Source organism: Uloborus diversus, chromosome 4 (assembly GCF_026930045.1).
Source record: "Uloborus diversus isolate 005 chromosome 4, Udiv.v.3.1, whole genome shotgun sequence".
Classification (NCBI taxonomy): Eukaryota; Metazoa; Arthropoda; class Arachnida; order Araneae; family Uloboridae; genus Uloborus; species Uloborus diversus.
Genome location: NC_072734.1, coordinates 166,821,202 through 166,847,291, shown reverse-complemented (window position 1 = coordinate 166,847,291; position 26,090 = coordinate 166,821,202). Strand labels below are relative to the sequence as shown.

The window sequence follows — 26,090 nt, the reverse complement described above, 5'->3', positions numbered from 1 at the left end:
AATTAACCGGCGCCTACTGCAATTTAGTTTACACCACATCAAGATTTGGTTCACTCATGATAAATTTAAAATCACCATCCTCTTCCTCGTGTAAGCAATACAATGTATAAAATTACCAAGATTAATTATGAGAATCTAAATCTCAATTTGCAATGGTAATTCCAAAACTTGCCTCCTCTAAGGTTCTTAAAAAATGGTATTTCAGACTATAGAAGAAAGTTGATGAAGTAGAAAAAACATATTTACTTTTGGGCCATAAAATGCTCCATCACCAGGATTTAAGTCCCATGGCTGTCCAAATGCATTTAAGCTTTCTGTTAATTGCTGCAACAAAAAAAACACAGGTCATTTGTATCAATAAAAAAGTAAAATATATTACTATAAATAAATTTTAATGACAAAAAAATTAATTACTGATTTATGATTGTGCAGGGTGTTTATCAAGTCTTGCACTGTTAAAGAAAATTCATTAAAAAAAGTGTACTTAAAAATTTAACACAATTATTTTTTTATTCTGATCTTTATCTCAAAAAGTCACAACATAAATGCAGTTCTGCAAGACCACTTTTGTAGCTATGAGAAGATTTAGATGAATATAAACTTCACATCATGCACTACCACAACCAGAATTCACCATCTGGATAGGCAAAGGTTAGTTTATAAAGTCCTTACATAGATATAAACTAGGGATGTGCCGATTAATTGGCACCACTTATTAATCAACCAGAATCGGTCAATTTGCTGATTCAGTAAATTACCGCCCATTAGCCAGTGCTAAAGCAGAAATACGTGAAATACACGAAAACACGTGAAATAGCCGAGGCTGGAAATGACTGAGCTGGCGGTGTATTTCACGAATTTGCTGATTGTTTATAATAGCCCACATTTCTCGAATTAATTGCTGAAAAAATATTTATTTATTTTTTGAGTATATCTTCAACAAGAAACTATGATGAACGAATTAAATGACAAAAATTTAATGTAATTTTCTGCAAACATTACTCTGACATGTAGAACGAAAGATTCAGATGAAACAAAATAAATAGCTCCGAGACAGGGGCTTTACAAACTTATTCGAAGGGTTGAAATTCTTAATTTGCCGAATGGAACTCCAAATTTCGCAAACTCAACCTCCAATTTGGCCAAATTAGAATAATTTTCCCGAATAGATATCTCAACTTTTGCCGAATGATGATAACTATGCTGAATTGTCAGACAAAATTTGGTGAAAAAGGAAATTTTTGGAAGGTCAAGGGACCCATCGGGACATCCCTACTCTAAAAGAGAGAAAAAATAATGAAATGTTAAAAAATAATCCACACAGCCGACATTCAAATGGTATTATTACGAATAAATGAATTCCCGTCAATTTATCAGTAGAAAAATCTTTTTTAAATAAATTACTTTACGATGTTTTGAACAAGAAATTATGTTGAATAAATTTATAACTAATAAATAAAAAAATTTCTGAAAACATAAGTATAATATGTTTTACTATGGACACAATTTAATATTATAATTATTTTTACAAACTGATGGTTGAAGCAATGCTTTAGATTTATTTCTTCTATTTTGAAAAAATATACACATCATACAATTTTGCTACTTTTCATGTGTCGATACATTTCTCCTTTAGCATAGTGCTTTTAGATAACCTCATAATTTTCATAAAGAGTAAAAGTCAGGGATTAAATGGCGGCTAATAAAAATAAATCCCATAATAGTTAAAAATAATTTAAACTAAAAGTGTTGATCACAGGTAACCTTTTTTTAAAAAAAATAATTTTAAGTCTAGTTAATATAATGTTACTTTATTACCAATAATATGAAAATTGTCTCAAAGAAATAGGATGAAGTTTTGAAATTACATTGGGAAAATTAAACATAAATTGTCTCTCAGAAATAAATGATTAACTATTCATTTTTAAAGAAAAAAAAGATGATGAACAAATTGGTAGCATTAAAATTAACCATCATGCTCATCAATCAATCATCAACAACCAATTAATTGGTAATCGGCCAATTTGCTTATCACTCATCCCTAACATAAACTGTCATATTGGAATTGGCAAGAAGGTTCTAGCGGCTTGACTCTCAAAAGTGCCTCACAAGCACCCTTGGGGAGTGCCACCTGCATGTCTTTAACTAATATTGAACAAATGGGAAAAAACTGGATGAGAAAAGGATCAAAATAAAAAATACTAATGCAAAAAACCAGAGTTCTTTTTTTTTTTAAATATATATATTTTTTCATTAGTGTAAGTCTTTGTAAACACCCAGTATATCTTACCTTTTCTGCATCATCCCAGTCTTTAATGTCTCCGAGAAAATTTTCAGGTCGTGTGGCCAGTTTCAATTGAAATGTAAAGCCGAAAACAGAGTAGACATCACGAAGAAATTCTAAACAGCCCTTCATTTCACTTGTAATCTGCAAAAAAGCATTACATACTTTTAGGTGCACCTAGACTCCTATTGTTATTAATATTTTTATAATTATTTCTGCATGCAGAAATATTCTTACAATCTTGAGACAAACAGCAAATAATACAATGGCAGAAAAAAATAGTTGATTTTGATTTAACATTAGAGTTTAGCAATTAAATTTAAAACCTTGAAGAAGTAATAATTTTTAAGCTTTTATCAATACTAATAAAAAAATAAAGATTTCTTATTGACTTTGTGATAATGAAATGCTAATTACTTAAGACAACGAGTAAAGACAAGGGGGCTTAAGCAATAATGACAGCATCTTCTTCACCTGTAAGGTTGTTTATTTTATGTATCATGGATCATGTGAATGGAAAATTCAAGCTACATAAAATAAACAACCCTACAGGCATAAAAGCGATGTTTGTAAGTGAATCCTGGTTTAAGTTGAAATTCAAAAGATGCTGCAGTGTATATAATCCGCATCTCATTCACTTTACTTTTTTTAACAGAGAATCGGCGCATAATGTTCAGGTAATTATGGTATTTAATTTTGTAAAGCTTTTTTTTTTTACGTAGTCAATTTCCTTCAAATTTTCGCTGATCGATAGAATTCCCTGATTTCTCTTTTCTTTTGCTACCCTGTAAAAGAAAAGATAAGGGGTTGTCCATAATGATGTCAAGCATTGATGTAAGGGGGGGGGGTTATGAAATGGTGACAAAGGGAAGGGAGGAAAGGCAACAAGTGTGACATCACAAATGTTTTTTTAATAAAAATATGCTTATGAAGAATAGCGTGTTATGTGACAAGGCGAGGGGAGCTCAAATATGGTGACAAAAGTTTGACATCACTTATGGACATCTATAGAATAGTGAGATAACTTTGCTCTTCTACCAGTTTGTTGGTGTTCTCAGCTTCAATGAGATGACATCCGCCGCCCCCAGCTCGGTTATTACTATTGCAGACTTGAGTTCTAATATGAACGAAACTTTAGTCACTAGATGTGATAACCGGACTGTTTGGTACCATTGCATGTATTTAAATTGGATTTTCTTCCCTTTTTGTGTTACCTTAAATTTTAGTGTTATATGAAAAGTTTGTGATGAAAGAGAAAATTCATTCAGTTCATGTGCTCTTTCAGATAAAATATTTCATCTTTTTCATGTTCTCCTTTCTTTAAAAAAAAAAATAAACTAAAAAAAAATAAAATTTCTAGCAAATTTTAGCAAATAAGTGGCAATAGTTTTTAACATTAACAAATGACTTAAGAAAAAAACAAGCATGTAGAATAATACATTAGTATTACAATAACAAAACAAAATCCTTAAAATGAATGAATGCAAAATGCTACCTGTTCTGGAGTACAAAATATATGAGCATCATCTTGTTGAAATCGTCGAACTCTAGTCAGTCCTGTTAGAGCACCAGAAATTTCATTTCGATGTAGCACACCAAAATCAGCTAACCTTAGAGGTAATTCTCGCCAGGATCTTGGCCGATGGTCAAAGATCAAACTGTAAATATGTAATTGTTTTTCATTAAAAGAAAGGGACAAAATCAAAATTAAAGTACATACCCGTACAAAAAATCAATATACTAACCAATGTCCTGGACAGTTCATAGGCTTTAAAGCAAATATTTGCTTCTCTACTTCAAATGAAAACATATTTTCCTAAAATAAACAAGATTATTTTTACACAAATCATTGAAAAATACAGAACAAAGTACATATACATATATATTTTTCCTTTCCAATGGGGCCGTATAAGAGACCCACCTCAAGAGGCGTCTGGGCCATAACCAGACCTAGTGCGTTACCCAACAATGCATCAGTCTTTTGTGTGTCACCATTAAGGCACTGATGCCTGACACAGTAGTGTTTTCGTTGCCCAATTTCCACCAGATGGGCTCTCATTTCATGCGAAATTGCACTAGGTATTTAATTTAGCTGAGGGATATTCTAAGCCAAACGAATACCCAAGGGATCTTTTACATGCCACATAATCATACGACATGGGCGCTGAAGATTTTCTGCATCTCAAAAATCCACCGACTGAGCTGGCATAGAAGGCCAGCGTCTAACCATCACGCCACCAGCCGGCTAAAACACTTCAACTTAACACACACACACATATACGTATAACATCTTATAAAAAGTACTGAAGTGTGAAACTATCGACTATATTAGTATAAAATGTATAAACAAAGTCAATAAAGCACAAGCAGTTGAAAGCTACAGCAAATAGCTATTTCAAGGTACCTAAACCAAAAGTTTTTGGATCAGAAATCAATCCATATTGCACAAGGAATGGAAATAGATACCAAGGAACAGGAGATTAAAAACAAAACACCAAACGGCTCCACCTAAACCATCTTACTGTGGCAATGTTTTCACCGTTTATGTTTCCAAGTTCTATTTTATTTAGTTATTTGATGTTCTAAGTTGTTGTTTTAACAAAGTTGAAGGGACTGGAGGGACCATTTTGTTGTAGCAAAATTTTGTCATACCAAAATCAGTATGATTTTATATTAATGTAAGTTGGGGATTTTAGGAGTCTTTGTTGCAACAGAATTTTCACTATAACGGTTTTCTTTAAAATGGGATTTGACTTCTGCTTCACCATTTTATTGAAAAAGCAGTCACCAATCTGCTTGGGGTTGAAACTTAATTTTTCCCATTAAAAAGCATAAAGCTTGAAAATTTTAAGCATCCCATTGATTGCCTATTAGTACTTATAGTTATGAAAATGTGGTCTCTCATTTTAAGAACAATTTAAATGCACCATCAAGCATTCAAAAAGAGCACGAAAATTACATAAAACGAAAGGAACCAAACATGCTTTTTGGTTGCTTACCACTTGCAAACTTTTAGCAATAGTTTTGATTATTATTGCTACAGTGAAACCTGTGTCTAACGATACTGTCTATAACGATAACCTGTCTATAACAATTTTTTTTTTGGTCCCAGCAAAATGTCAGCATGAAAAATCAAACTGTCTATAATGATAACCTGTCTATTATATTTTTTTTTAGGTTCCAAATAATATCGTTGTATACAGGTTTTACTGTATCTTCTGCTAGAAATAACAGTAACTATTCTTTGGTCTGTGAACTTATTTTTGGTAAGCTCAGGGCCCGATTTACACTTAACAGGGCTCTAAGCTATTTTAGGCATGGGGCCCTTTTTGTAGTTTGAACAAAGTTTCTCTTGGTAGCATAAGAGGCAATTTTTTACTTTTTGCTATGTTTGTCTCTTACCTCTGATACATACAGCAATAATTTTACTTTGTTGAGCGTATTTTAATGTGTTTTCCCAGATGTTTTGTTTGGATTAAGAAGGGGAATGGCATCAAGAAAGTGATGCAGGACTCCTCTTAAAGTGCAGTATACAACAGAATTCCCAATTGAAGGGTTTTCTGTTTCTCCCCCGGAGGAAATTTTGAATAATAAATTATAAAACTCTGTATTTTAAAGTCTTATAAGCTGTAGTTAGAACTACAAAAATATCAGGAGAGAAAAAGGCAAACATAACGTTTTAAATGGTGTATACTCTTTTGGAAAAAATTGTTTTTGATTCGACAAATTAGTGACAGCAGTTGACAGAGAGAAACAGTGGAAGAAGAGAAAAGACAATGGATTGTTTCTTGCTCACATTAGCTTTCGGTACAATTAATTTTTAATCCCTTCCAACCCACCGATAAATACAACACTGAATTAAATATAAAATGACCAATCGTAAAAAATGCTTTAAAAGAAATGGGGTAAAGTTTTAGAAAATAAGTAACTAGAGAGTTACGCATACTGCCCATTTGAACGATTCATAATTTATACACTTGACAAGTAATAAAATTGGAGCCCACTTAGCTTAGGATTTTCAAAGATTTATCAATTAATTTCAAGGACTCGAGAACAATCAAAATTGTTTAACGCACTTCATTTGTACTTTCCAGTCTCTGATATTTAAATTTTTACAGTCCTGTTCCAACTTCGTAAGAAAGTTTTTTTTAAGAGCTTTATATATTTTTCGCTTTTTTTTTTTGTTAAAAGAAAAAAGGAATTATAGATTTCTCATGACAACAACTTTGCTTCAGTTGCAAGGGGAGCAGAAAACAAAAAGGAATAGAGGTAGAGTATTTTTCCCCCAACCAAACAGATTGAAAATATGCAGAAGTAAGCTAAAAGCAAGCAATAACAAAAGAGTTTCCAAAATACTCCATTCGGAAGTATATAAGTAGCAAGATATTAAACATGTGGAGACACAAAAATTTGTAATATGTTTCAGAAACGTGAGAACTATGGTTTTTACATTTTGGTGCAGTTTGACATATATTAGCATACATTCCTTTCCCACACTCCCTTCCATTTGGTTTGCAGTCAGGGTTTCAAGCACTAGAAAATAAAATTTATTTTTTCAAATACATTATTCTTCTTTTTTGGAATAAATCATACTAATTTCCGGGAGTTCGGGGCTCCTAAGCTATAGTTTGCTTAACTTGTACGTAAATCCATGCTTGGATAAGCTTATATTAAATTGGAAAAAATTTCAACTTCGTAATAAATTTCTTTACTGTTCTACATATTTGCTGATGTCTCATTTCACTTTGCTGCCATATGTAGAGCATTTTTGCACTGAAGAAAAGTTTTTCAGTGTTTTACAGACGTTATTTTTTTACTGTACTCATACTTTGAAGCCAAAGCATTTTAAATCAATTTTCAGACGCATTGAAAGCATAATTTTTTCAGAAAACCATTTTGCTCTTACGGAATAATGTTGCCAGTGTCCTGAAGTTTCCCACAACTTGCTGTTATATACATTAGGTGACACAACTTCTTGGAAACCTCTTTTCCTATATTCCTCCTAAAAGAAAAGTAGACAGGCTGTCAACACATTATATATATGTACAAACATACACACATAAAACAACCTTACAACAAAAGAAGTTCTAACACAGATATTCTTCACTGTTGAAATTTGGTGTACAACGGAGAATATTCTTTTTCCTTAAGATTAAAACACAATTAAAACATAAAATATATGCATTCATAACTGTTCACTGACAACGCATGAAAATAAAATTATTTATTCCTTTACTTATGATGCTTCTAATCCAGGAGAATCTTTGAACAAGGTTTGTAAGAGATTTTGACTATTAAGCAAGTAATGCAATAAAAGCTTTAAGGGTTTAATGCTCAGAAAAGATGCAAAAGAGATTTAAAAAAAAAAAAAAAAACTCTTCCCTATTCAACTAAAAATATCTTTCTAACAAAAAATAATAAAACGGTTAGCTCTACTTCAAAGAGTTTGCATCCAGATTGCATTTTTCATTTATTTGTTCCGTAGGGTTAACAACAATATATTGTTTGAATGATTCTAATAAATATCCAAATTTAATTTTCTTCTCATAAAAATATTTCTAGCAAGAGATTCTTCACATAATCTGAAATAAATAATAATAATAACAAACACACATATGCAACTGAAGCTGGTTGGTACGACATTGTACTCATAACCGGAAAGTCCCGGGTTTCGATGACAGCGGATTGAAGACCCTCCATGTTCACTAATGATTGGCTGCAGCATGTTAAATACGTTGCTGTCACAAAGGCCTCATGGTTCCGATTTCAAATCAATACCTAAGGGGTAATGGATCTGGTGCTGCTTGGCTCTTGGTCAAGAGCAAAAAAAAAAAAAGAGCCGTCTTCAGGGCCCCATCCAACCATTTAAACCACACATAGGGGTAGGTACAGGAGATCATAGAGTGTAGTGCAGTAAGGCTGTGAGAAGCATGCTTCTTCCCAAATTTAGCAATGTAAATGCAAATGATTGATAACATCACCACCTATGGATTAGTTCATATCCTTCTAAGAATGAGAGTAGTATGCTTATCATTGACCATATCAGATATTAAAATAGAGAAGCAGAGAAGTTGCGACTGCAAATTGGATTATTAGCAACCTTTCTGACAATCTCACAATACTCCTGAGCCAATTTTTCCATTATGCATGTAGTTTTCATTCTTGCTGAACTGCATCTGCTGGGAATATCACATTTTAGGAACATTTTACTGAACTATGATTCTACTTAATCCACAATGGATCCAAATCATGCCCCACAATAAATAAAGCAGAGACTAAGTCTTGATGAAGGGAATTCATTAAACATATCCTGGTATTTGTAAACTGTTATCATGATATTCAAACTTATGCCTTTTGAATCAACTTTGCTGACATTAAGAGCAACATTCAGATTGCATTATAAGACACTGAAAAAATAAAGTGTACTTCTTGAAGACTTCTGTCATATATGCTTCTAAAAATGATAATGATAAGTTTTGTACTCTTTTGCTGAAACAATAAATAAGGACTTTTTAAAGACTTTTAAGGACCCGTAAAAAATTTCAAACATATTTCAAAACTGCGCATTATTTTTGCAATGTTGGATAAAGTTACGCAATGCATAAAAAAAATTGAGTTTAAAGTGAAATTAGAATATAGTAAACATTTTGCATATTACTGAAAAAATTTGCAGACAAGAAAATGATGTTTTGCAGATAAAAAATATGAGGATCTGAAGAGATAAGAAAAAAATCTTATGTTTAAATTTTTAGAATGATGAAGGACGAAAGAGATTAATTTTTTAAGGGATGCCTTGTTTTAAGGATTTATACTAAAATACTGCAACAATTGGTAGTGAAATGATTAAGATTAGTTGCTCCGACTTAAATTTTTACTCCAACATCCAGAACATTGAACCAAAGCATTAATTTTATCTTTTGTATCACTACTGATTTGTTATTACAACGTTTTAAGAAAAATGTTGTCAATTTAGAAACTAAAGAAAATTTCCCCGCTTAATCGAATAATGTTTCTTGGAACTGATAGTATTAGTTTAAGCAGGGCCGACAGTATTATCAAATTCAGCCTGTTAGAGACAATAAGCAAGCATCAAAATATTTTATTACTTTACAGTACAGTATAATAAGCAATATGATGGGGGTGGAACACCAAATAAAGTTTGTGCTAGATGTTCTAAGAAGTCAGAGTCGGATCTTAAGTGGAATCATATAATTAACGATAAATTCGTACGATGTAAAGAAAATTCACACAAATTGGCAGTTATGTAACACAAAATGCTTAAACAATAACAACAAAACTAATAACTGACCATTCTGAAATGATATTTGTATGGGTTTTAACATAAGAAAAGATAAAGTAAAGTACAACAAAGAATGCACTATATATAACGTAAGAAAAAATACCGTGTCTAAATACCTTCATTAATGTTACTAACTCATTGTATATATGAGCACCCTTTGGTTGAAAGAAACAACTGCCAGGACTGAGTTCGTGAAAGAAAAATAACTCTTGCTCCTAAAAGAAGAGGGGGGAAAAATAATTTACTTTTCAATACTAAGAGCAGTTGAATACATATTTAATATTTGTGCAGATGAAGTGCAGGTAAAAGTTTGGATATTGGGTAAACAGACAGAGGCTAGCAGACAAATATTTTTAAGTTAAAAAAAATAAATAAAAATTGTATTTCATGAACAAAGAATAAAATTCAACAGTTTCAGGAAAACAAGGAAAAAAATTCATATTAATCCATATGATTGGCAGAATTTCTCCTTTAATCACTGAGAATGGAGGTTGAAAATTTTATAAAATGAAAGAGTATTCGAAACGGTTTCTCCTTTAATTTGAATTTAATTGACTATTGAATTTTTTCTCTCACAGATTAGTTATATTGAAATGATGACTGAATAGCGTGCTACTCATACCATTGTCTTCTTGTCTCCTCAAATCTAATTGTAATTTTAAATGCTTTCTTAACCAAATACAGCTACAGGCAAAAGCATGCAATACAAAGATAAGAAAACATTTCAATCTAAAATCTTACATTCTAGTTTAGTGGTTCTCAGGTAAAAAAGAGGATTCCAAAATATTTAATCAAACAAAATATCTTACTTCAGGCTTTATGTTATTTTAAGATATTTTAGGTCATGTTCATGTCATTGCCATACCAATAACCATAATAAAATATGCCTAGTTTGTATTTATAAAGTATCAAAATCTAAATTAATTTTTCAACAAAAAATTGTATTTTGAAAGTTTGCCCAGAGGAAGACTGTTAATGCTTGCAATGTAATATTCCAACAAGATTAAAATGAAATGTAAAGGAATGTTTCTGAATTTTTTTTTATTGCTCTCACCCCCCCGTCCCCCATAAAAGCCAGAAAAAAGTCAATGGCCTTGCCCTAATTATCATATTTTTTATTTGCATTCGATACTGAATTTCTTAACATTTGCTACTAACTTATCACTCTGTTTAAAGAAGAAAAATAAGTTTCATGTAATCTTATGTATGTTAAGCATCTTACATTTTTAGGCATATTGCGACCCTTATACTTGAACACAACCTCTAGGTTGAAAAATAACATTAAACTACACAATTGTTTGAATATAGTTTTTACATTGTAAATGAAAACACTTCAGACTGAAACCCTAAAGATTGATAAATCAGACAAATCTGAATCTGAGGAATTTTTATTTCTTTGAAAATAGCAATAACAGTGAAAATGGATGTAGTGTGTGGGGGGGGGGGGGGGGGGGGATCCATCTTCAGTCTTAAGTATTTTATTTTCATTAAATGCAACATTATGCAATTTGCAATTTACTGTACATTAACCATTCCATTTTGCAATTTAATATTGGAAAAAAAAAACTTACAAACTATTACTTAAATACAAATTATTTTTCACAACAAAATAGCTACTTATAACAAACAAATAGCGAAAATTGCACTACATATACCACATTTGAAATACAGTCGAACCTCCATATATCAGACTTCCACATATCGAAATCCCAGCAAATTTCTATGTTCATTACATAGAAAAATTGTTTCTATATATCGAAAAAATCTCTATATATCGAAAAAAAATTTGAGACATTCGTATATTTTTTTCCACTTCAGACTGTTTGTCTCATGTAAAATGAAAATTAGGGGAGAAAATTATGTTCACTAAAGGTTGCTACGAAACTCATAAGGAATCTGGGGTTGAGGACTGTGTAGATAGGTCATTGTTCCGTTCTGTAGTTCTTAAATTTCCTCAAGTTTATTTCAAATCTAAGTTGTAACCAATAGCACTGTAAAATCAGTTTCAAGTTATCCTTTTTGTCTGATGATTATTATTCCTAATCTTTTTAGCTTCAGTAAAAATTATTCAAGTCAAATAGATTGATTTTTCATTTTTCTTTCGATTACACTGTCAAAACGAAACCTCCCTACTGTTGCGAATCAAGTGAATTGCCGAAGAATGAAGATGTACGACGACGCAAAAGTGTAATTTCTGTTAATTTTTTATTTTTCAACTTTCATTTAATCCGATGCTCCTATAAATTAGAAATTGGGTTTTATACAGGAAAATTAGCTTGAATTTTATGGTTTTAGGAGATTTGTAGGATAAAATAAGATCGTTTCTATATATGGAAATTTCTATATATCGAATTTTTTTCAAGAAATTTGCTACTTCGATATATGGAGGTCTGACTGTATTATCAAACATCAAGCAGTGTTTGTTTGAAAATTTGACAATAATCAAGATTTCTAAAAGAATTCAACCAAACCACCGAAGATTTCCTTAAAATTGATTTCAATTTTTAAACATTTTAGTAAGAAACCTCAGCGCCCCTGTCTCCCCGAGCTTAAAATTTTCGCATTGAGTATCTGACCAATCCCGATTTCCATGACTTCTCTTAAGTAGCCTAAGCTGCATTTTAAAATCGTAAAATTTTCTTTCATTATCCACCGATCCCCTAAAGTCAACAAAAAGCCTCCCTAAAAGATACTAATTTTGTAAAAAATCGGGAGCAAGCCCAACGCGCTCTTTCTAACAACTTTACTCAAATAACGGTTTTTGACTTAAATTCAGCAATTTTCTCCAAGTGTGGGCCCTAATCCCTCCCCTCCCCTTTTTTTTCATTTGAAATTATATAGAAAATAATTAAGCCTTATTTTTTCTTCAATTAAATTTTCTAGTTTAAAACTTTGAGTTTTATGTAAAAGCTATTTCACAACAAAAGGGCGGCAAATTGAGGAACCGCCCCGGGCGGCAAACACTACAGCTACACCACTGGTTAGAAACCAGTATTTTAGGAGAGAACCAAGATTTAAAAGTTTTCCAGCATGCTGTGTGTGGGGGGGGGGGATCCAGAAGATTTAAAGGACATGCAGGAGACATATGAATAATACTACCTATACACAACTAATATTACGTATAAATAGGATAACATTGAGAATGTACAAATCAGCAACTGATTGCAAGCACACATTGTATTGTTAAACAACTTTATATCCAAAAGAGCACATTTCTGTACTGAAAAAGGGGATCTTTGAAATCCCAAAACATGTGTTTGCAATTACTCGCTAATTTACACATTTTCAACTTTCTGTACCACTTTTACTTAGGAGTACAAATGTATTTATTCATTTCTTAATTTTACGAACCCTGCCAATTTTTCTGTGGTCTCTCTTAGCTGCTTCTTCTTGAAATTTCTGCCATTCTTTCAATTGTTTACTATCAGGAAATGATATTCCATAAATTCTTTGAAGAGATTCAGCATCAGCCTTTCCTTCCCAATAAGTTGAAGAATTCTAGAAATAAAACACATCAGTGAATTTGAGCTCAAGATCGAAATTTTTGAGGTGAAAGTTATTAATATCTATTAACTAACATAGAGAAACTTTTAGTAACCAAAATTCTGTACACTATACTTAGAAGTAACTTTCAAAATGTCAAGTAACATTTCAAGAGTTTATGACAACAATAACGCATTTAATACATCAAATTATTCAATAAAACATTGCAGGAAAACAAAATACACACTTTAACAATCTGGAGAGCTTTCACTTTTCCTGTGTGTCGAACATGTGGGCCTCTACACAAGTCAATCAGGCTTCCGCATCTGAAATAAAAGTTTCGAAACAGTTAGTTTTAACAATTCAGGGTTCATACTTAATTTGGATAAAAAATTTCCATGACTTTTTCAGGACTTCATAAAGTTTTTCATGACCTTGTCACACGAACAGAATAGTACTATTAAATGTAAAACTTAATAATTTCCGGAAATGGGCATTAGAAAATTTTTTACGTGAGTGCCACTGCCTCATTGGAGCACTTACTTGTAACTAAAAAAATATCAGTGCACACTACAGAAACTAATTATTCTTATTTGTCTTTATTATACAAATTCAAGCAAAATAAAAAATAGTGAATGCAACACCGATGTTTAAATGTCTAACAAATATTTAACAAAATAGGGCCATATAGTAATGCATGAGACAAAAATTGAATGAGTCATTACTAAGTTTCCAAAAATAAATTTAATTCATAAAAACATTGTCCTTTGGTGTCAATAGTGCATCTAATCATCCATGTGACTTGACAGTATATGCGTTCACTAAAATAAAGCTACGTTTTCAGTAAATTCCTTTTCCTAAACCAGATATTTCAGTTGGCCACGAGGATCAGTTTTGAGAGCTATATGTAGGGCACTACTGTTTTAGAGTATTAGAATTCCCCTATTTCTATGTTCTATTGCAAGTCTAAAGTCTTCATTTTCTAAAGCCTTCAACATATTAAGATAAATTCTGGTAAATTTAATAATGAATTTTTTACAAGTAGTTGAAACAAACTTGGATGCAATTGAATTACTCTTTTTGAGGGAGCACGGCAAAATCAAGAATGTGCAAGTCCACTAGTACAGAATACAAAATATAGGAAGTGCTGAAAATAATGGTGGATTCAAAATTAGTGACGCTCCAGTAGTAAAATTACATTACAAAAAAAGGCAAGCGGCTGTTACAGAAGCAGATGAAATTGGATTTCAAAACTTGGATTTGTTTTTGAGATCGTTCAATTTATATGCAATATTACTAAATCACTCGATATTTCTAGCGCTCTTTTAGCTATTGTTACTTTTTTACTGCCCAAGACATTTTTCCATGACTTAAAATAAATTTCCATGACTTATATTAAAAATATTAATTTTCCATGACTTTTCCAGGTCTGAAATTTGTTTATTTTTTTTCCATGACTTTCCAGGATTTCCATGACCCGTACGAACCCTGACAATTATTTAATCTGTTCAAAGAGAGAGCCAGGTGTTAAACTATTTTTTCCTTCGGCAAATATAACAAAGCAATATTGGCAATAATTAGTGAAGGATCAAAGGTTCAACCAAATAGTAGTATGAAAAAAATAACAAAGATTTAGTTGTGACATTTTTAAAGGAAATACAAATACTCAAACCACTAGGAGGGCTAAAGTATCTTTCTCAAGGTTTACTGAAGCTTCTTTTCTACAACTCGAAAACAGTTAAATGGAGTAACGTATATGAACTAAGTCTTTTAGATTTATGCGGATGGTGTTATACATTTTTTTTTTTAAATTTGAAAAATATACAGTAATCTCCGATTATCAGTGGTCAGATCATCCATAAGTATTTTCCTTTTTTAACATACATTTTCAAAATTTTATTTGTCCAGAAAAGCCATAACATAAACTTCTTTTTTTTTTTACTCTAACTTTACAGCTCTAACCAAGAAGTGACAAGACATTAAAAGAGAGTATAACAAAACAAGTAATTGAATTTATCGCAGTTGACGAATATGAAAAGCATAAAATCTTAGGGGATTATTTTTCCCATGAGAAGGACTGACTGACAGAACAAGGAATTAAACTATGATTTAAAATATAATACCTGTAAACAGTAGTTGTTGGCGTCTTTACTTTTTCATTAAGAATCCTCAGTTTAAACTTATTGTACTGGAAGGAAAAAAATAATATAAGTACATTCATTAATTAAGAATGCATAATAAGCAAAACTAATTAACTCTAGCACATACTTTAAACATTTCTAACAAGGTTTCTTTAGGCAATTCTAATCTTTCAAATGGTTGCTTTTCCTTTGTAATTGATTTAACAAGAGTTTCAAGTACAGGAAAGTCGTTTCTTGAAACAGAAGCATTTTCCAAATGCATGTCATAATAAAAGCCACTCTCAATGGGTGGACCATAACATAAACAACCGCCATACACTCGTTCCATCGCCTCTCCTACCATGTGTGCACTGGAATGCCAAAACACTTGCTGTCCTGAAACACAAAAATAAAAATCATACGAGGTAGTGAGAAGCAAAGGGATGCAAGTGATAAAATTAAAAATTTGGAGATAACCAGTACAAATGGTAGGTGAACCCCTCCTCCGTCTTGGGGCAAGAGATAGTACTAGTAGACCTGGTAGGTGCTGCTGTACAGCATGATTTTAAAAAAAAATTCGACGTAATCTTTATATGCGTTTTACTCAAAATTTGAAAATGTCCACTTGCATCCCTTTGCTTCTCACTGCCTCATATACAAAATGCTATAATTTGACAAATACCACTGTAAGTATTGAACTTTTAAGAAATTTCAGTACTTATCAAAAGCAGATAAACATACTTTACATAGTATTTATATTTGCTAAAATTTGATGTATCTCCTAGACTCAATGGCAGGACCACTCATGGTGGGGAGAGGGGGGGAATGCTTGTACTGTTGAAATTTTTAGAGGGGTGTTCAGGGCTATCTGATTTTGGGAGGTTGTCCTGTTCTTGTGTGTGCTCCGTAGCAATAAAACCATCGCCCTACGGGAGGGGATGGACACAGAAATCATTGGTGATAGTAAAAGAAACTTATGTGTGAAAAACCAGTCAGATTAAGAGAACATCGTTTTCAAGAATCTCAAGTTTTCTAATGCAAGATAACCATTTCTTTGATATATTTTTTTTCTTTCTCATTTTTGATTAGTAACTTGGCTTCTAATTGTTTGCTTTCTCCTCTTGTTCTCTATTCTCATAGGTTCAGCCCCAATCTAACCCACTGAAAAAAAAAAAAAAAGTCTCTAGTAATTGTCCCATTTTCGGACAGCATACAGGAAATTAGTAAGGCTGACCAGCCCGAGGAAAATTCAAATTTTCCCTCATGCCAGATAATGTGGGGTTCATTTTGCACACAAAAAAAGTTAACTGAAAAAACCTTCTTATTTAGGTGTTTATTATCAATGGAGGTTATTTATTACTGGTTTAGTTAGATGCCAATGATGAGTAACTCATTGATTAATTTATATATTTTTAAATAAATAATTTTCAATTCCAATTAGAGAGATGCACAGATAAGATGCACTTTTTTTAAAATATTTTTATGTAATTGTGATAATGTTAGGATTACAAAGTTCGCCCTGTTTTAATTAATTTTTTTAAATAAAATTAGGTAATCATTCAATCAGATTTTTCTTTACAGAATAATGAAAATAACTGTTTTTTAATTTTTAAAGAAGTTGAACGGCTTATGAACAATATTAAAAATAGAACTCACATCATTTTTACGTTAAAATTAGTACACTAAATTATCACCTCAGAGCAACCGTAAGATATCTAGTCCCAAAAATAACAGTAAGATATCCTACTGTTGCTCTAATGCGAAGAAATTTAATCAATTTTTCTAGCATGCCAGAAAGGGTAATTGAAAACCTTGTGAACCATGAGTTATGTGGCATGCTGGTTGATATAGGGGTAGTACGGTATGTTGAACATTTTTGCATTGATGAAATGACTTTCTATGTAACTTTGAAATAGCAATTTGCATATATATTTTTTAAATTTTTATTAATGGTCATTCATTCCATTAAAATGCACTTTTTAAATTTAGAAACCATTTAGAAATTCTTGTGTTACAATGCAGAATGAAAATAAAATTTCTGCATAAAAAGTGCAATACCTCTAAATGCATCACTTCATTATAGATGCATAACAAGACAAATACTAAAACAACTTTCGTTTTCTTTTTTTCTTTTTCCAAAAAAATAGCACTAAACGTTGTTCAAGAAATAGGCCAATTTTTTTATGTTCAAGATGTAATTCAATTTAAAAATACAAACAACTTCCAATTTCACATTTGAGGTTATGAAATCAAATACACTTCATGGTTAAAATATTCAATTAACCAACGTTTTGAAGAACAAATATTGCACCATATTTGAAATTTTTGTGCTTCAAAACGTTGGTTAATTATTTTCATTTTCAGCACAAAGGTATTTATTTGTTATTACACTTCATGATAATAATAAAATTTAAAAAGTTTTTAATTCACAGATAATTCAACAATTCTCTTCATTGCCAAACAGTTTGAAATCTGTTAGTTGTTGCAGATCACTCAGCAGTTCAGAACATTTTTCTTTCTAATTCTTTTTATTTTTCAAGACTTCTGAGACCTATAAGTCACCCTGTTAAAAACTTTAGCAAAGATAGTCCTTATCATGACTCAATGTAGAAAAAAGAAGTTAAGATAAAATCATTGTGTGTCCTTATACATGCTTTTCTTAATAATTAAATAAAAATTCACAGTATTTCATAATTTGTATGAAGTTTAGCTCCAGCACTTCTTTTCAAATTAAGGTGAACTTTTTTTCATATTTGATGGGGGATAGAGAATATTTGAATTAAAAATGAGATCTGAAGACTGTAGAGCTCTTACACTTTTTTTTGGCAGAAATTAAGCCCTGGCTTCACAGAAAACTAAAGAGACATTTCACCTACTCACCATCGTCGCTGTCAAACTTTTTTAATTCAAGTTTGCAATCAGCTTCAAGGGGTCGGTCAAGATCCCATAACTGCCCATTGATCTTAGCAATCACAACATTATCAGCCAATCCCTGACTGAAATAAAAATAAAAAAGAGTTCAAAATATTTTATCAACACATTACAAATAAAATGGTTCTTTTCCATTATAGGTATGTCACTTATAAAGCTTTAGACTAACAATAATAAAGCAATGCATTTTCGCTTCTTGCTCAAATAAAAATAATTTGAAAAAAAAAAAATATATATATATGATCCTAGAGATGCATAACTGTAGTCAACTTAATCTTTTTTAAATTTTAGCTAAGATGTTTACTACTATTAAGTTCAATAATATTTGGTCTTATCCGGCATTATGTCCCTCACTAGGAGGAGACAGCTACGTTTTAAAAACTAATAAAATATTGTTTTTTTGTTTTCATTTTAAATTTAAAAAAAAAAGCTGTCTATATTTATTTCTTTAAAGATTTCACAAATGAGATGTTTATTCTATTTTTAACTGGAGATTTAAAAAATGAGGCATTAAGAAAGATATGAAAATATGTAGCATTTTAGTATCTTGCTAAAACTTTTCTTGCAATTTTAGCTTTTATGCTAAAGAACTTTTGAACTCAGCTTAAACCACTGGTTCAATGTGGGCATGTTTCAAAAAAAAGAAAAAAAAAAAAAGAGGATTTACTGCTATATCAGTACAATTTCCTTGTCAACAATTTAATAAATTATACTAAAATTCAATAACAATATTGGCAGGACAAAAATTCAAAAAAAAAAAAAAAAAACAATAATAATGAGAAAAAAAACAAAAACAAATCCCAAACAATCTTTCTCTCTCAAAAGGGGAGGGGGGGGGGTCCTTTTCCAATTTTAGCTTAACTTTTTAAAAAAAGAAAAAGAGGAAAAAAATAATGACATTCTGATTCTACTTTATACTGCATGGACATGAATTAAAGAAGGCATTAATTTTTCCGATAGTGCAGGAAATACCGAACTCGCCAATCTTTCATATAATTAACTGTGCAGAAACTAGAGCTCATTTAAAAAATAATGGCTGCAATAAGGTTACAATAAATTAAAAAGCAAAACTTTATTGATATCAATTTAGAGTATAAAAGTAGTTTCATTAGCATCATTCTTTTAGGACCACCCAGTAAATAAATAAATTTACTATCATTTTTAGTAATTTTACTCATGAGTCATGACAGCAGACAACATTGTGATTAAGTTGCTTAAGTGTATGCAGGAATGAAAACAGCCAAAAGTCAAAAAAAAAAAAAAAGGAAAAATAAAATTTGAATATATATGTTTTTATATTATGTGCAGGGTTGCCACGGAAGTTCAAGAATGAAATTCCCTGACATTTCCAGGTTTTCCAGGTGGTTTTGAGAAAAATTCCAGGTTATCGATCTCCACCTTCATTTTGCAACATTAATATATACATCTCAAATTTTGATAAACCTTATCTCATTTTCAAACTTTACAAACAATGGTTATCAAATTTAATTTTCTCAAGCTGAAATAATCAAAAATATGTACTAATGGTGGTTCATTTTTTTTTTCCTCTCAGCTCGAGTCCAAGACACCCCTTATTTTTTTTAGACTTACTAATAGTATTATGCTGTAAAAGTTTTAGCTTCTTACTCAAATTTTAAGAGGGTGCTCAATGACCCCTTAATTTAACATTAGCTCTAGCATAGAAAAAGTCACAAATTTAGAAACATTTAATTTCCCCAGCTGTTTTTTTTTATGTAAGTAATTATTTTATTGCAATGAATATGTATACAACTCGTGTAGATTATAGTATGTAACATTGTTTTTTCAGTTCAATGTATTTTTTTAACCCCCTCCTCATACTTATGAAGTTTTGAGGGAGGGGGTCGAGCACCCTCTTTCAGTTGGAATAGGAAGTTAAAATTCTTCCAGTATTTTACTATCCACAAGTCTAAAAACATTGAGTGGTGTCCTGTTTTCTAGGAGAAACCTTTTTTTTAAAGTGTATTTTTGAACTACCCTAATGTACTGACACAAGTGAAGCAAATTACTGTAATAAACAATTAATGTAAATGTAGCATATCTTATTTTCAATAGCGAGGAGTCACTGCCTTACATCAAGTGAAAGAATTGCAAAATTAACAATTGTGACATCTGTATCACAAAAATAAAGTTAATTGCTAAAATAATCTGAACTAAAAACTTATGAAACCTAAACTTTTCCAATTATTGCCTTCTACCACTCCAATCCATTGAACTCAAAGCGCTTTTAGACTTTGGCCTGTAAAAAAATCATGCATCTTTTAGCTTTACATATTTCCCCTGTTTGTTGCTCATAAAACAGGGGTGCTCCCCCCCAAGTTCAATGGCACAACCCCCCCCCCCCCCCAATATTTCTGAACGCCTTAGCGCTTTTATTTTTAACCCTCTTTTTTTATTTGTTTACCTATTTATTTATTTTTAATTATTATTGTTTTGAAAGAAAAGTGTGCTCGCTCCCCAATAAAATACACACACAGATGAAAATAATAAAGTAAAATAATATGAAAAAATAATTTGAATAAAAATAAAGTAAAATAAGTAATTAAAAAATCCCCCCCCCCAAAAAAAAAAAATTTTGATGGCGCAACTTGCGCCATAATCACTCCTTTGGGCACCCTGTCATGAAGTTAAATTTTGAGCATTGATCAGAAACTTCTCTGATGCGTAGGTTTTTTTTAACAATCGGATTACTTTTATTTTGAAAGAAAGAAGCGCATTGGAAGTCTTTAAAGATCACTACCAAAATACTAAAAGATTAGCGATGCTTCTGTAAAAAAGAAACTTTCTAAGTTTAAAATTTTCCAATGAACTAAATTTACAGAACAAAATTGTTTAGAATAATACGATTTCATTAATTAATTTAAAGAAATAATATAAAGTATGAAAAGATTATTGTAGCTCATTAAAAACTTCAGTCCACTCGCAGACAAAACAATGTGCTGTGCATCATAACAACTTCAGAACTGCTGACGTAAACAAGCAGCTTTAAACAGAGCCCGCTCAAACGAGGGAGGAAGAAAGTACCTTCTGTGCATGTCCGCCGCAGACTGCAATGGCGCACGCACCAATGGCAGAGAGTTGATAAAAAGAACTGCAGGGGGAAGAAGAAAGAGGGGAATGACAAAACGACCAATGGGAAGAGAATGGCGGCGGAAGAAACAAGGCTGAAGGTTCTTTTTCTTGTCGTTTATGCAATTTTTCATTTTCCCTGATTTTTGGCCATTTTCATTTTCCCTGACAATTCCAGGTTTTCCCGGTGCGTGGCAACCCTGTATGTGAAACTATATTGATATCATACTGTCTTTTAAATATTAATAGATAAATGTATTTTCCCACACTAATAGAAATGCAAAGAAAACAATAAATTAATAAGATAAGGTTGCATTTATTTAAGAGTTTAACAGATATTTCAATTTCATTTACCACTATCAATTTCCCACAGCCCACAAATCAAGCAAAATTTAAACTTTATAATGTGACATCTAATGCTATAAAACTTATATATAATTAAACCCTTTGATACAAGCTGAATCATTAGACACCATAATTACAAAATGACAGTTACTAACATTGGAGAAACAATTTGTGCAGCATTTTAAAATTTTGTGAAACAGCTGGGTAAATTGCATAAAAATTAATTAAAAAAAACTAAAACCAAACTAAAATTGTTTTTGAGCTTTGATGGTCATTTTAAGCATAATAATAATTATTTAAACTAGCATAATAATAATTATTTTTAAATTAATAAAGCAGTTTTAAACAATGCGTCATGCTTTGAGGATACAAGTATCTTTAATTTCTTATCTTTACATTCTAACCTAATAAAATAGCACAGTATAGTTAAAATAAATTTGAATTTATTAATAACTTCAAGAGCTATATCTTTGGTAAGCCTGATAAGCATTAAAACTAAATTTGAGGAATGAAATGGACTTAACTCAGATGGAACAGAATAAACATTTTTGAATGGGTGCGGAAGTCTTCATAAAACAAAAATACAAGAAGGGTTGAAAATATTAGTCTGTAAAAAGGTATTAATGTCAGAGCAGTGGAATGGCATAGCAGATAAAAATGATAGAGTATTACAGAAGCGGATGCAATCAGATTTCAAAAGCTATATCTAACCATTGCACCGTCACACTCCAGCATTTCTCCACTCCTATTTCACTCTCCCGATCAACAGCAAAAAGTTCCTTCTTTCTTTCTACTCAAGAAAGAACAAATGCCTCAGCAAGAATCCTGATGGGAAAGGTCGAGGTAGAAGGGAGGGGCGGGGGTATTTGTGTGGATCGGATGGATCTCTTGAAAGTGGATGTGAAATGTGATGAACAATGAGCCAATGAGCGTACAAGTCTTCAGAAAAAAATAAAGTACAAGAAGGGGTAAAAAATAATAGTCCACAAAAAGTTATAAATGTCTAAGTGGTAGGGTGGCATAGTAGACAAAAATGAGTGAGTGTTATGGAAGCGGATGCAATCGGATTTCGAAATGCATAAAAGCTGATGCTCGCTATATCATTCTCAAGCTCCCCACCCACAAAACAAAGTTCCTCTCTTCTTTCTACCTTAAAAAGAACAAGTGAGTCAACAAAAATCCCGGTGGGGGAGGGGGGTTGAGAGAGAGATTTGAAAACGCTTGGTCGGGAAATGAAAAAAAAAAAAAAGGAAAATTGCGAATCTGTGGAAGTTTTTCGTCCCTAATATCAGTACTGACACTTCTCTTTTGAAGATCAATTGCACTTGAAACAAAAAGTAGTTGCGACTGAGTAGTTTTACTGCACGTGATTCGAGTGCCCATATTATACAAATTAGTTAAAACATGCAAATCAATTTTCACTCATGTATTTCTTTTTAACAAATTTTTAAAAAACATGCATAATATAAAAAAAAATTTTTGTTTTTAATACATACCTGATACCTTGAGCAACTTGATAAGGAGTAGTACGCCATGATTCGCCATCAACAACTTTTCCATCAGGTAAAGTAATTTTTATTGATTCAGGTGTTTTGGCTTCTAACTCAGCTTTATAATCAGCATACAGTTTATCCCACATCTGAAGACGATCGTTGATATAAGATGGCCATGGTTTTAGCTAAAATATAATTTACACATGAAACAGACAATACTTTTAAGAAAACAAACACTGCAACATTATGAAATTTTGGTCTTAACAATAATTCTGGATGTGATTCAATAGTTAAAATTTGGTAGAGAAGGATCTGGAACTGGACACAAGCAGGAAGAGCCCCGAACCCCTACCCTCTTTAGCTGCAATTTTTGGCAAAGCACGTGATTTGTTGAACATACAATGCGGAAAGTTACGAAAAAAAATTACTAAATGAGTTATATAATTGGAAAAACTTCTCTTCCCTAATATTGGTAGACTAGAAAAGAGCGCCATCTACTGAGAAAAAAAGTGAAACTTTTTGATGATTAACTGAAAAAACTGCAAATACGGGAAATCGGGAGATGGAAGCAAAAAACGGGAGTCTCCTGTTAAAAACAGTAGAGTTGGCAAGTATGCATACCTACAGTAGACAGTCAGTAGCTTGAAGTCCCAAGGGACCATCCAAAACCTACAAATCACCCATTGAAAACTTTGAGATAGAGGAAATATATTTAAAAAAAACTTCAAGTTATTGTGAGATGACTATTTTTTTCATGGAAGGATTGTTATGGACCCCCCCCCCCCCCTCCAATAAAATGTAAATTTGACCTGTACTAGTGAGTGGACGATTATTAGCTTTTAGTTAAAAAACATAATGCTATATTTCTATGCTACCAGGGCAAAAGGAAACAAGCTATAATAAATATACAAACTATAAGAAAAAACTAATTTAACTCATATTCCCCAAAGCAGGATACTTTATGATGTTCTGCAACATACATTAGACTAAAATTATTCTGCAAGATAAATTCATGCATTACAAATTTAGCTTCGGAACATTATAAAATACGTAAACTGGCGAAAAAAGTAATTGTATATGGAGAAATGTGACCTTTTTCAAAAATCTTGATCTCAAAGCAAAAACAGTTTCATACTGAAATCTGGAATATAAAGGGAACATTTCATTTTCTTGTTTAATATTCACTCTTACTGCAGAAGAAAGCATGAAATTGAAATTTCAGGCACACATTCTTGACAGAAAATGCAAAATCCTGCACTACGTCTCTGTTCTTGGTCTCTTAAAGTGCCACCTTTGTTCCTCCAAACCTTTGAAGAGTTCGGAGCACTCTGACATTGTTCCCAGTATCTTATTACATTAAAAGCAATGTTTTTCCTCAGACTAACAGCCATGGCCAACAGTGTGATGATGAAATGGCTACACAAACATAATGAATGGAAAATATTTACCTTATATAGCGAATCAATAGATTTGCCTTCCAGGGAGTTTATGGGGCATTAAGCAGGTACAAACTGTCAAAGATGATTTTGTGGAAATATCTTCTAGATAAAGGTGTAATTTTGCAGAAATTTTGCAGATTTCTTCAAAATTTAAGTAAATCAAAGTTTTAGCAAATAATGCATAAAAAACAACATTTTGTGCAAATTTTCAGTCAAATTAGCATAATTTGAGATTAACTTCTAATTTGAAGAATCAGGGCTGTAACCAGAAAGTAATTTCAGGGAGGGTTTAAAAACTTTAATGCGGAGCTTTGCGCTATTTGTGCTAATGTTCAAGTCCTTGGTTTATCTATTATGAAAGCGTTTTATGCAATTAATATACATAAAAAAGACATTTGAGTTTTGGAACAATATTTTTTGAAAATTTTTAAATTTAAAGGTACATTTCAATGTCAAACCAAACTTTTACTTTGGGGGGGGGGGGGGTGAATCCTAAGAATTCCCCCCCCCCCCTCCTTGTATGGAATAAATCTAAAAAATACCCTGGAAGAAATCTAGAAATTGTGCAATCTTTACTAGGAAGACATTTGCAGAAAATCTGCAGTTTTTGCTTCATTTTAATAGAATTGTTCTGCAGTTCAGGCATATGTTCTGTGACGTAACAAAGCAAATTTAGTAGTAATTCTGCTTTGGGGCTCATATTAAACAAATAGGAATCAAAAAAGTTGCATAAAATAGTTGACCCTTATTAAATTCAATTGAAATTTTAACAGTAGAATACATTTTTCTTTCCAAATTGCATTTAAAAAAAACAAGTTTTTAAACATTATTTCCATTCAACTTTGGGTTTTTGTTCCTATTTTCGAGTTTTCCATTTTGTTGCCTTTTTCGCACTTTTTCCCACTGAGGAAAATTACCATTTCTTTTCTAAACATTAGTTAATTAAACAATGTAGTTTCCTTATTATATATTATATTTTATTGTCTACACTTACTTCCAAAGGAAAAAAAATGTCCCAGCATTTTACAAGGGATTTATATGAAGCTATAAAATTAACAGCAGGAAACATAATTGCAACATATAGCATAAATGCAAAATCAAAACTGCAACACCAATGTCAAAATTTTCTAAAACAAAATGGGCCTAATTAACAAAATTAGATTTCAATGGCTGCCAATTAAATGAATCACAATGGTTCTAAACAGTTTTGATTTCATTAAGGGGCTGATTCAATAAAGCTGGATTTTATTGTTTTTGGCAATCTGATTCATTAAAGCGGTTGATTCAATTAAATGGCGTCCACTGTATCAACGATACTTATTTATCCAAAAAATAATAATAATAATAACGTTATCAATCAATATCCGGACATTATGAATGCCTCAAAGATTTCGAAAACATACCTCAGTTACTTTTTTCTCAGACTTCTGCGAAACCTGTAAAAACGATACATAAAAAATAAGTAATTTAATAACTTGAATTTCAAAAACTGCAAAAAAAAAAAAAAGCTTGTTAAATATTTTTTTTCGGATATAATTTGTGACATGTCTTAAATGAAACAGGTGCTTTCGTAAAAGAACAACAACCAGCAATAAAAAAATTTTATGA

At 31.5% G+C, this 26,090-nt stretch overlaps 1 protein-coding gene across 1 annotated transcript in view; it reads right to left on the bottom strand.

Moving 5' to 3' along the window:
* Positions 1-24,434, bottom strand: part of LOC129220972 (threonine--tRNA ligase 1, cytoplasmic-like) — a 31,098-nt gene extending 6,664 nt beyond the window's left edge. The window contains exons 1-13 of the mRNA XM_054855406.1: positions 24,429-24,434; positions 23,047-23,228; positions 18,068-18,183; positions 15,336-15,583; positions 15,191-15,255; positions 13,315-13,393; positions 12,936-13,082; positions 9,701-9,799; positions 7,191-7,286; positions 4,030-4,100; positions 3,780-3,942; positions 2,291-2,428; positions 247-324 (exon numbers count right to left, since the gene is read on the bottom strand). Of these exons, the coding sequence (XP_054711381.1) occupies positions 247-324; positions 2,291-2,428; positions 3,780-3,942; positions 4,030-4,100; positions 7,191-7,286; positions 9,701-9,799; positions 12,936-13,082; positions 13,315-13,393; positions 15,191-15,255; positions 15,336-15,583; positions 18,068-18,183; positions 23,047-23,228; positions 24,429-24,434 (1,488 nt within the window). The remainder of the gene's footprint in view (positions 1-246; positions 325-2,290; positions 2,429-3,779; positions 3,943-4,029; positions 4,101-7,190; positions 7,287-9,700; positions 9,800-12,935; positions 13,083-13,314; positions 13,394-15,190; positions 15,256-15,335; positions 15,584-18,067; positions 18,184-23,046; positions 23,229-24,428) is intronic.
* Positions 24,435-26,090: the final 1,656 nt, after the last annotated feature.